Raw genomic sequence first — 12,539 nt, forward strand, 5'->3', positions numbered from 1 at the left:
GCCGCCACTGGAACAGCTCTCTCCCTTGGGGCTTGGGCTCAGACACCTTGGTGAGATCCAAACGCAAACCAGCTTTCTGGTTTTCAAGCGTAAGCATCCCTTTCCTTCGAGTATTACACTCCCATTGTAAGAGGGAATAGAAAGTCCCTCTTTCTGGCACTGGTTTGGGTGTTGTGGTTTTGTTTTTTTGCTTTCCACCTCTGATACAAGCGTAACTGGAAAAGGAAGAAGTGGCAAAGGCTGCTGCCCAGCGCTCCAGCTTTCCTGCCAACCTCAAGACAAAAGAGAAAAATAAACGATAACAAGGTTGTAATATTTCAGGCCTGGAACTGACCAGGAGTTACCTTTACTCAGCAACAGGCTGTTCCTGGGTTTATATTTAGTTTTCCAAAATCAATTGCTGATTAAATTGCAACCTTAAAATATCACTGAAGTTGCGTTCGATTTTTCCGCAAGCTAAATCATGTGAGATGAATAAAATTATTCTAGGACAACTAAACAAGCTCTTCACATGAGTACAGCATACTTAATGTTACATTTTAATAGTGGTCTTCTTCCAAGAGAGGGCTGAGAGATACACTGTATACTAATTATTTTAGTCCAAGTTCTGGAATTTGTGTTTAATGTTTCATTTGAGAAGAGGTTTTACTCTGCAGGGGGTTATTTTTGTGCTCTCCCTAACACAGCAATTCTAAAGAGCAGGAAACAAAAGAAGAATTTATACATCTTCCTATTCTGAAATTTCTCTTGTGCCACCTGAGTGATTATTTGTATACTGCTGGCTGCAAACACTTAAGGAAAAATACCCGTCCTGTCCCAAAGATCTTGCAGCCCAAGTAAAAGTCAAGAGAGGGATGGGTACAAGCAGATGAGAAGGCCATTGGGACCACTGGCCTAGGTCAGCATGATGGGCAGCTGTTGTGAGCCGCGTGCAGCACAATCACCAAGTTTTTCCATAGGTGTCGAGGCCCAGGATTACACTGATTTCAAGTGTGATCTCACAGGTGGGGTTTTTTCCCCTTGGTGAGAAGCAAAACCCAACTCTCTTGCTTAGCCGCTGCCTTTCACATTACATCTAGATGTCATTAAAGATTTAAACTGTAAAGCAATGATGGAACAGATACAAACTCCTCTCCTTTTCCAGCAAGAAACATGATCAGCCACGTCTGAGTAATTACATCCCTAGCCGCACTGCAGCGATGAGACAGACAGTACTATGTTCTATTCACTACAAAAGTAATTTTATCTTGGCTTTAAAAAGTCACTTCCAGTACCTGGAATACTAAAAAAGAGAAAGTGTGAGGGTGTGAGTGCATGTTTATGCATGTGCTTGTATTAAAGAAACCAAGAGGCTACTGGGTGAACAAAATGAAAAAAAAAAAAAAAAAAAAATTTCAAAAAGAAAGACCCACCATTTCCACGCTCTTCCATCGTACCTCAGTTCTCATTGCACAGACCACAGTAGTCAACTTCTGTGCAGACCAGAAACTCCCCTGCATCCCTTACGGATTTTGGTGCAGACTGCAGCCCAGAGGCCCGTTCGCCGGGATGCTGCTCACGGGCCTCCCGGCAGCAGAGCCCCCCACCACGTCGGCCGGCCTGCCGGCAGCTTGGCCGCTCCTCCTCCAGCCGGCGCTGGGGTCCCCCCCAGCTGTCATGGAATCTATTTTCATTAATGTATGTATTTGCATTGCAGGCAGAAATTAGGGGGAAACCCCCCATTTCACTACTTTGAGGCTTCAAAATAGTTTTATCCTCTTTTCCTCTGTAGAGTCCCTCTTGCTCCTGCAGGAAGAAATTAAATCCTAGATGCTCCTGTAAAATACCTGACCTCAGCGTTACTTATAAATAACTGTGCAACATTTGCTGGTCAGTCTTCCTCACCATCACCCCTACAAGAAAGCAACTTGGAGCCGTAGGCACTGCAGCAGCGAGAACTTCAAAGAAACAGTGGTCCTGCTCATGCAGGCACCCTCCCACAGATCCCTGCTTCAAAACGGCAGCATAACAGAAATGCCCACTGCCGAGCTGTTACCTCTCTCGGTCACAATAACCTATTTTCTGGCAGGAACTTATCCATTTCTTTTATAAAATTGAAACTGCAGCATCCCCGTGAATCTGTTTTCAGTCTGAAGCACTCCTCTCCAAATTAAATAAAGGATTGACTTTAATACCTTAATTGACTTTAGGGTATTTCATCTTACCATGGAAAACTAGTATTTCATATATAAAGAATAAATTTTAAAATATCTACATGTAATGAAATATACTTGCAAATCTTATTCACAAAAAATCACATTTTCCTCTGTTCACTAAAAAAAAAAATAATCTAAAACCTGAACCCTACATAAAAATGACATCAGGAAATGGTGAAATCCCTCAGCTGTGTGGTAACCTGAACCTCAAATGCAGCCAACATCCTTCTGTAACTACCAAATTTGCCCACATCTTTTAATTGATGAGAAACACGTATCCAAAGTAAATTTGCTTTTTATAAATTATGCGTACTGCCTCCTAAAAATTGCTCTGCTTTTCTAAAGTGTATCCTTCTGGGAGCTTCCTTGTATGTGGGAAAGTCTCATTAAATTGCGTTATCACTGGATGAACAGTGGGCAGTGGAAAACCCTCCCCGCGTGGTGATGCCCCAGGAATCTGCTTTTGCTGTTCACCCCGCAGTGGGGTTCAGCAGGAGGAGCAGGATGGCAGAGCATCGGGGCCAGCCTCTGAATTACATGGCTCTCCACGCAAGTGCTTGCACACAGAGGAGATACATCTCCATGGGCACACATGTAAACATGCAAGAAGTGACCCAAGTACTCTATGACAAAATGCATTAATTAATATGGCAAGTGTTAAGCAGTTCCATGACCCCATGAAAAACGAGGACTGCAAATGAGCTGTGGCAAGATCAGCACACTGGCACATCAAGCAACTGAAGGATCTAATTAGCTGGAACAGTCATTATTTATAAACACAGATTTCCAATTTAAAAAATGGAAGATGGAGACTTTATTGCCTCAGACCTGCACTCCGCGCTAACTCCCATGATTTAAAGGGAGAGGAGGGAAACCACAAATTTATGATCTTAATATTCTTGAGACAATTCATTCTGCCTGCTCAGCTACTGCAAACGTCCATAGACTATGGGAAAATACAGGATCCGTTTTAGACTGTGGTATTGCTGGTGTAGCACATCCACCACTGAAGGATTAAAAAGACTATCAAGACTCCTCTATCACATCTTCCTGCCTCTCTTTTTCACACGTTTCCCTCCCCTTCAAAGCCATGTGGGTCACTACAAGTCTCCTTCTTCAGAAACGATACACCATGAACTGCTGGGCAAGAACAGAGTCCACCTTACAGAAAAGTGGAATTTCAACTTTGTTCACCTCCTGGTTCACCTCAGGGAAATAGTTTTTTAAGTAGGATCAAGTGAGTTCGAGAAATAAAAGCCTGAGGTGGGTACAACACATGAACACGGGTGTAAACCCTGTTGAAGGTAGTGTTGGCCATGCTAATCTCATGGGAAGGAAACATAATGAAGAGTAAAGTGGGATTGATCTGTGGACCTGTGCTGGTTTTGGCTGAGAAGGGGTTAATCCTCCTCACCGTGGGGGGTCGGCTACCTTCCCAGCTTCCCGCGCTCTGCCGCGTGGCGGGGGGGGCTGGGAGGGGCGGGGCCACGGGGGGGGAGCTGACGCCAACTGACCAATGACAGGTTCATTCCATACCATGTGACACCATGACCAGTATATTAAGGGGGGGCAGTTTGCAGATTGGGGAGGTGCGGTGTCAGATCGGCGGCCGGCTGCATCGCGTGTGGTTTGTTTTCGGTGGTTCATTCCCCTTCTTCCCCCCCTCTCCCTCCCCCGGTTTCGCACCTCTCATTTTTTCCTTTCCATTGTATTTTTTAAAATTTTATTTTATTTTAATTATTAAACTGTTCTTATCTCAGCCCACGAGCGTTACCCTTCTGATTCTCTTGCCCATCCCACCGGTGGGGGAGTGAGCGAGTGGCGGTGTGGGGCTGAGTTGCCGGGTAAACCACGACAGGACCCTATTAGACATCTCTATTAGAATCATGGAGAATACACAAAAGGAGCTGAAGGAAATTAATACAGTATCAAAACTATAACGTAACTGGGCACTAAGAGAGGCTCGGTAAATAATTCATAAGACTAGATTGTTAATACAGATGATATAATGACAATGGAGGCTATGGAAATAAAGAAGTGTCCTGCTCATGAAGAGAGTATTTGCTCTTCTAGGCCCTATCTGTAAAAGGGAGACAGACCTGCCAAAAGTCATCATGTAAAAAAGAGAAGCAGAGGGCACTACCATTGGTCCATGAGACACCAAATGAAAAATAGAGAGGTTGAGTTTTTTAACCAGGAACTGGAATAATCAACCAAAGCACAAGATGTAATGAAGTACTGCAGTTGCTCAGATAATATTATAGGAAATACATTTCAGAGCACAGGTTGTCCAGCAGCCTTGGAGTGTGTTGGTGATAGCAGCAAAGACCACAGTTTGGGTGCAGGATGTACCAGCACTGAGAAGCCCCCTAAGATAAGGAAGGCAAAAGACAACTTCCATGAAGGTGACGATTAATTCTTCAGGGGCAAAAGAACATAATAAAGACAAAGGATTTTAAAGGAAGGACACTAATGATCTCCAAGGCTTGACAGTACAAAAGGACCAGCAGCTGCAAGTCGAAGGAGAAAAGAAGGTACGGGGAACAAATATTTCCTTAGAGAAATGATGTGAGCGAAAACTATCCCAATGCAGAAAAAACCTAGGAATTAACCTGGCTAAGTCATAAGCTGCTCAGTGATCTCAAACTCAGGGACACGTATACACAGTCAGAGTACAGTGTGGGTATAAAAGAATAACAAACACTGAGAAACAAATGGAGACTAAAGAAAAAAATTACTTGGAGCTAGCAAAGGTAGCAAGAAAAGGTTCTACAACTCCATTTGTAAGAAGAAAAAACCCAGGCAAAATGTTGCTCTACTGCTCAGCAGAGTAGAAGAGCTATTGACAGATGATGCCATAAAAGCTGAAGTATTTAATGTCTTTTTTTGCTACAGTACTCACTATCTTCACCTTGCTTCATTCAACCGGCAGCTAATATCAGAGGCAAATAACCAAAATCTCAAGACAGAATAGGGAAAGAACATGTTGGAAAGTGCTTATAAAGATTAGATATTTTCCAGCTGTCTGGGCCAGATGAAATTCTTTCAGGTATACATAGGTAATGGGCTGAAACAATCCCTTTAACGACCCCGTCTCTGAAAATTCACAGAAAATGGTGAGATGCTATTTGGAAGGGGCAAATGCCGGGGCTACTTTTAAAATAGTATAAAGGGAGAGAAACAGAATTACAGACTAGTCAGTTTAGCTTTGATGCCTAAAAAATGGGATAAAAGATCAAATTATTTCTACACACATGAAAGCACCAATATTTGTAAGGTGCAGAGAGCAAAGTGGCTCTCCCATGGTGGGAGGAGACCTGCTAATTCAGTTCCCACCACCTGAAGTCCAGGGAGCAAATGCTCCCTTGCTCATTCCAGCAAACGTACCCCTGCTTAGAAGTCTTAGTACCACCGCTCACATCATCAGCACAGACAAATCTTTCATGTTATTTTCTTAAGCCTTAGGGGATCCCAGAGAAATAGCCTTCCATGTAAATTAGGATGCTGAACCCCATGCAGATTAGGCATTTCAGAGGATCTTACAGGATTAAGATGCATCTCCAGAGTCCCCTTGGACCCAACACGTGTGTTTGGTGCTCCTGGGAAGTGGAGACAGGGTGTGGAAGCCTGTTGTTGCCACCATCTGACCTTTATTTGCTGCCATCCCAGCTCACAGAAAAAATTTCAACTAGAGGTGCCATTGGAAATGTATAATGATCCCACTCAGAATTTCACGTTCCATATTTTACACTAGCACTCCTTAGCAAAAATGTTTTTATATACAGGTTTCTGGACTCACATCTTTTAAATAAAAAAAAACAAACCCAAACCACACAATTCCTTATTCCAAGAACAGTGCACTTAAGTTAGATATCTCCCTGTAGAATGGTAAAAACCACGGCACAATAAGGTTGTGGACAAGAAGTGCATTCCAGAGAGTCCATTAGTGATTTTTTGTAGTAATGCTATAAAACTTTCCTGTTTATTTCAAAAAGTTCAGTACAAAAATATACATACAAAAAATCAGATTGCTAGGTTAAAGGAATCTCAGATTAAATAAAAGACCTGAAAGTCAGTCTCCCCCTGACCCACTTCATTCTGGTAGAGAGATGTCCCTGCTTCCCGGGGTGAAGCAGGACAAGTTGAAGAGCACATTCCCCCTGCCCAGCCATGCTGTTTTCAAACACCACGCAGCATATGGAGTATTTGTTCCCATTTTACTCTATTAACAAATCAGTCGTAAAACTTTTAAGAATCGTTTCTCAGTATCCTGATGCTGTGTTGGGTGCTTTACTATAGGAAGGAAATGGTTAAAGAATATTCTTTGGGTTCCTGCCTCCCCAGGAGCTAAGCTTACTGCAGACAAACCACCTTCTCAACTTATTCACACTCCACTGCAGGGAAGGCTGGTGTTGATTGAAATAGATACAAAAATTCTGCCTCCAGGACCACGTGTGCCACTTCAACTGATTTCAGAGACATATACGTACATCAGCCCTGGCTCTCATGTCTCACACCCAGCATTTAGGATTGGACGCCTCTCCTTCATCAGCACGAACCACGAATAACTCCACTGAAGTCAGTGGGATTTTGCTGAGGCAAACCTCTTGGAAAAAGGACATGAAGCTATGAATAGTTATTCAAAAGGAAAACATATGATAGCAAAACATAATCTGCTCTCAAGAGGATAGCACAAGATCCACAAATGGCATCAAGGCAAACCTTTTGCCCTCTAAAGCAAGGAACTATTTAAAGAACAAATATGCCAAAGAAACCCTTTAATAGAGGTTTCCTGTAATACAAACTTCTGGTATGCTTAGCCTATTATTTCTATGAAAAAGTGTCTTTTTTTTCTCCAAAATAAATGTTTGAGTAAATAATTTACTATTGATCAATATGTATCCTAGGAAAGCCAGACTCACAATTTAAAACAAGGTTATTAGCAAAAGCATGATATCTGAAAACATTTGGGGAACTCAGAAATTCTCTCCTAGGACTTTCAACAAAACTGAACGCTGAAAACACCACTGTTCCTTTGCAATCCATGCACAACTTATTTCCATAGCAGGAAAAATATTAGCCTCACAAACATCTTTAGGTAAACAGAAGCTATATAATCATGAGAAGATTAACCTGATTCCAAGGAGTAGTATAAAGTTCAAATTAATATTCACACTGGATTGTCGGAGATATATTAAATCCATAATTACAGTAATCCACAGCTGCTTCAACTGTAGAAAATAATGAATTGCCCAGTGAGAACTGGTGTCCATGAAATGGAAAGAAAAGGCCATCTGTTGTGGAGCTTTGCTCTGACTTTATGCTTTGAGCACGGAGAGCTTGATCTTCTTTGACACAGTCTATATGTGGATTTATGGCTACAAACAATCCAAATAAACGTATCACCAAACAGAAAGGACAAAAATAAAAAATTATGATAATTTATGGCTTTAAATTATGCATTTTAGTTTCTTCCCTACAACAGAACTTGTCACTCACTTCTTAAATAGACTTATTTAAATGTCCTAGAATGAGAAGCAAGTCAACAAAATTTGTAATGTAAAAATTACATGTTCTGTTCTCCCTCCCACTCCCCCCAACGTTAGTCATACAGAAATGTGTGACACTGCAGTGAGCATACACGCGAATGCTGGCATGGTACTCGTTAAATTAGGACATGGATCAGAAGAGGTGAGAATAAATGCAAAACAATTATTTTCCATCTTTCAAGGAGGGAGTAGTTAGTGAAATACGTGTACAAGTAATTTTTTTTAAGAACTCATTTTAATTAATCAATTAAATTAACGAAACATGCTCCGTGTGATACAGCCAAGCAGTCACTCATTCTAGAGATGAAGAAAGAAACAAAGCAGAGGGACTGATATCTCAGAACTGCAAGGAGTGCTCTGGAAACTGGACACCTAATTAAAAGATTAATTTTACCAAGGCAAGGTGGAGCATTATGATTATCTTGTCTGGCATCTGGAATCAGGACCACAGGACTTCCCTGTCTCATTGTTTGAGTAGATCATTTTGAAAAATATTCAACTCTGTTTCAGAGACAGAGAATTTTCCATAGCCCTTGGAAGTTAATTATCCTTACTGTTAAGAGGATAAATTCCCATGCCACAGAAAATGTTCATGTTATTTCCAACCTGAATCTGCTATTATCTGTGACTTTCAGCCACTGAATCAAGTAAAATGTCTGCTCACCTACATTCCTCTTTCTCATGTAAATACATGCAAATTGATCAAATCATTCCATTATCTTCTCATTGATAAACTCAATAGATGGAGCTCACTGAATGGCACATTATTACATGTCACATTATCACGCATGCTTTCTAATCTTTTCAAGCATTCATATAGGTCTCCCTATTTTCCAACCTTGTTCTTTAGGGGTAATCATCACAGCAAGCCAGTTCCCCATGGAGGAAGACTTACTAATACCAAAACCACCTCCTTATTAACCATTTGCATAATGTTTATTGGGTCACCACTGCCTTGAGATCTTATGACCTACGCTGTGCAATATTAGATATATAGACTCACAGTTGATTTTACTGAAATGCAAGGCACTCCTTGTGAGTATACCCGCTCAACGATTTCTATTTAAAATTATCCCGACTCTATCATGCAACTCCAGTTTAATCCCTTTAATATATACTGTATTGATTTGAAAATATTAAAAATAGCATGTATATCAAGTCAGAACACATATTCTTCTTGTAAGTTTTGGCTAATCACTATTACAACTATTATTATTGATGAAAAGAATCAAATGCTTCGGTTCATACAGGCATGAAGAGAAATTATACTCACAAGGAAATCAAGGATATTCTCCTCAGTGAACCTGGATGATGGGACAGAGTGCACCCTCAGTAACTTTGCAGATGATACGAAACTGGGAGGAGCACTTGATATACCAGAGGGATGTCCTGCCAAGTTTGAGCGACCTGGACATGCTGGAGAAATGAGTCAACAGAAACCCCATGAAGTTCAACAAAAGGAAACACCAAGTCATGCCCCTGGGGACGAACAATCCCACGCACCACTACACACTGGGGGCTAACCAGCTGGAAAGCTGGCTGAAGAAGGACCTGGGTGTCCTGGTGGACAAGAAGCTGAACATGAGCCAGCCATGTGCCCTAGCAGCAAAGAGGGCCAACAGCACACTGGGCTGCATTAGGTCGACCATTTCCAGCAGGTCGAGGGAGGTGATCCTTCTCCTCTGCTCAGCTCTGGTGAAATGCATCTGGAGTGCTGGGCCCAGTGCTGGGCTTCCCAGTAGAACAGAGACAGGGACATACTGAAGTGACTCCAGTGAAGGGACACAATGATTAATGGATTAAAGCATCTGTTGTACAAGAAGAGGCTAAGAGAGCTAGGACTGTTCAGCCCAACGAACAGAAGGCTCAGAGGGATTTTATCCATGTGTACAAACACAACTGGTGGCACCAGGCTCTTCTCAGTGAATGGCAAGTGAATGCCCTGTGAATGGCAAGAGGTGATGGGCACAAACTGAAACACAGGACATTCCATGTAGCAAGAAGAAAGAACTTTTTTTTCATGGTGAGGGCAGTCAAACACAGGCAGGTTGCCTGGAGAGGCTGTGGAGACTCTACTTTTGGAGACAGTCAAAGCCCAACTGGACATGTTCTTCAGCAGCCTGCCCCAGCTGCCCCAGCTGCAGCAGAGGTTGGACTGGACGGTCTCCAGAGGCACCTCCAACCTCAGCCCTTCTGTGACTCTCTAAAAATATTTCCGGAGAATTCCTTGGGATGGTTACTCCACCCAGAATATTTATTCTGGTTGTTTAGACAACTGCATATATGCACCCAAAAAGTGTTTAGCAAATATATTAAGAATAATGAGAATAAGAGGAGTTATTACCCTAATAAAAGGAAATGCATTAGCACTTAAATTGCATATGCACAGATACAAACTCTGAATCTTAATTGTGCTAGGAAGCCAATTATTATTCATGCCCTTTTTAGGAGAAGAATTAAGATTAGTGGGTAAATTAAACTGAAAATTAGCCACAGACAAAGCACTTGTTTTATAATGCCTCTGTTAGTTTTAACAAATAGGAAGCTGAAGCTTATTGTAAAGGTGATATATTTCATAAATCCTGGAAGACACAAGCACAGACACAAAAGACAAGCAATAATTATGACTACCATGTCCACATGGCCATATCTAAAGGACGTTAGTATTCGGCATATAAGACTAATATCTCTATTTGCCAAAAGGCATGATTTAGCCAATGGAACAAAGCAAAATATGTTTGAATGAATTACTAATAACAATTAGGTATGTCAAGATTTAACCCAATTTTTATGCTAATTGGTTGTAACTATTAACATAGACGAGCTGAATATTAAATTAGGAACTGTTAAAAATGCACAAAAATACTTATTCATTACCAGTTAACAGTGAAGAAAAATCTGGGTCCCAAATTACAATTTATGGTTGCAAGTGATTACTAAATATAAACGCCTATACAGCTATACCAGCAGGGACTGCATTTGCTGTGAAGACCTGCCAGAAAAATTTCACCCAACCAGGAAGAACTGAAACATTTTCTTATATTACTATAATAAAATCTAAGCAACGGGGGATAATTTTTTTTATATTGGCATAAAAAAACAGAAGCAAGAGAAACAACACTGAAAATAATGGTAGAAATGTCATAAAACCAACTAACTTTACAAGAGTATTGAACTCTTATTTTGCAAGCTAGACATCAAGCATTTTTTGATATAGAAAAACACTGCATTTTGTATTTTTCTGAGCCCATCAATTTCAACATAGAAGGTGAAAAAAATCAGTTTTGCAAAACAACTGCAACTTTGTGCAACCCCTGAGAAAATTATGTTTAAAGCTTCACAACTGTAATCTTGCATCAATGCAGATCCTGAAATGAAAGCCTTCATCAGCAATTAAAGTGCCTTAAAACCACTCCAGGGGATTTCTACAGGTATTTCTTTTCCAAATAGCAGTGGGATACAAGACGGTTTATGAAGAATCAGTTTTTACCAGAAACTTTTCGTTCTGCTACTTTAGTTGAAGCAAAGATGTATTTATAGCCTATTAGACTCAACGAAATAGCAAAAAGCTTTTTTCTTTCTTTGCTGTTGTTCTCCCTCTCCAAGCAAAGAAAGAATGAGTGTAGTGGAATATCTTAGACTAAATGGTCTCTCCTGATTTAGAGACATCACTTTCTGCCAAGCAGAAATCATCACAAGAAGTAGAAAGATTTGGTTTGGGCTGAATTAGTTTGTTACACAGGAGACCGAGAAGACTCTACTTTCACCTGCTTTGAATTTTACCAAAATTCAACCATCTGGTCAGAGACTTGCATTCTATTTTAGATTCTTATTTTGGGAAAAAAAAAAAAAGTAGTCCAAACAATTTAATTTATCTAGAGAATGAAGTTAAGGAACAAGAAATTGCTTTTCCCATTGAAAAAGTCACAGTTTTGGCAAATGCTTCCTTAAATAGCTTCAGCTCGATACCGCCCCGGTCACGCAGAGCAGGGAACTGCACACTCAGGGCGCTTGCACTAACTGCGATGTCTCCAGGATGGAGCAAGGCATTGCTATCAGGTGACGGATGAAGAGAGCAGCACACAAGATACCTTACATACAGCTAGGAATTTGCATTTCCTACAATGCCCAGCGCAGAAACATACCAGTATTGCCCATGTTCCCTTTGTTACTCACCATCTGACAGCGTGGTGTGAAGCATGCTGAGAGGAACACTGGTGGGGAACTGGTAGGCCGAGGCTCACCACAGCCCTGACCATTACTTTTAGCTGAAGTACAGATGGCTCATACAGAGCTGTTCTGTATTTGCAGGCTCTCATGCAGAAAGGCAGGTGCACAGATGCTGATCTGTAAGTCACTCCTTGGGGTTTAGGCCACACCACAAGGTTAAATAAAGTCCAGCCCTTTTGCATTATGTTTTCATAACTGTGGGTGGAAGACAGGTAGGGTTCATTCTAAAAATAAATGTATAAGGGGTTTTTTATGGACTTAAAAGAATAGAGGAAGCACAGTATCAGACACACACTGGTTCCCACTCCGCTGCTCTGGGCACATTGTCCCCCAAGGACTTGGCTACCTGCAAGGCTCCCACTGCTCCTTTTCCCAATACAGAGTCCAGCGCTCCTGAATGAAATATTTCTGTAAATCATTCCACTACCATTTCAAAACTCCAGGAAGCTTAACAAGTAGACAATGGAGAGGAATTTTCAAATAATTCCGAGTGTTAACATACAAAGTACTATTATTTTGCCTTCCACAGTCATAACTCACCTGCACATCACCACCTTAATGACCC

General features: G+C 41.2%; 1 protein-coding gene across 6 annotated transcripts in view; it reads right to left on the reverse strand.

Moving 5' to 3' along the window:
- Positions 1-12,539, reverse strand: part of PPM1L (protein phosphatase, Mg2+/Mn2+ dependent 1L) — a 111,065-nt gene that overhangs the window by 34,366 nt on the left and 64,160 nt on the right. Inside the window, exon 1 of one of the 6 annotated variants that reach the window (XM_064457918.1) lies at positions 11,921-12,021. The exons of the other annotated variants lie outside the window; for them this stretch is intronic. Coding sequence (XP_064313988.1) covers positions 11,921-11,923 — 3 coding nt within the window. The 5' untranslated portion in view covers positions 11,924-12,021. Of the gene's footprint in view, positions 1-11,920; positions 12,022-12,539 lie in introns of those variants that run through there. 6 annotated transcript variants of the gene reach the window in all.

Source organism: Phalacrocorax carbo, chromosome 7 (genome assembly GCF_963921805.1).
Source record: "Phalacrocorax carbo chromosome 7, bPhaCar2.1, whole genome shotgun sequence".
Classification (NCBI taxonomy): domain Eukaryota; kingdom Metazoa; phylum Chordata; class Aves; order Suliformes; family Phalacrocoracidae; genus Phalacrocorax; species Phalacrocorax carbo.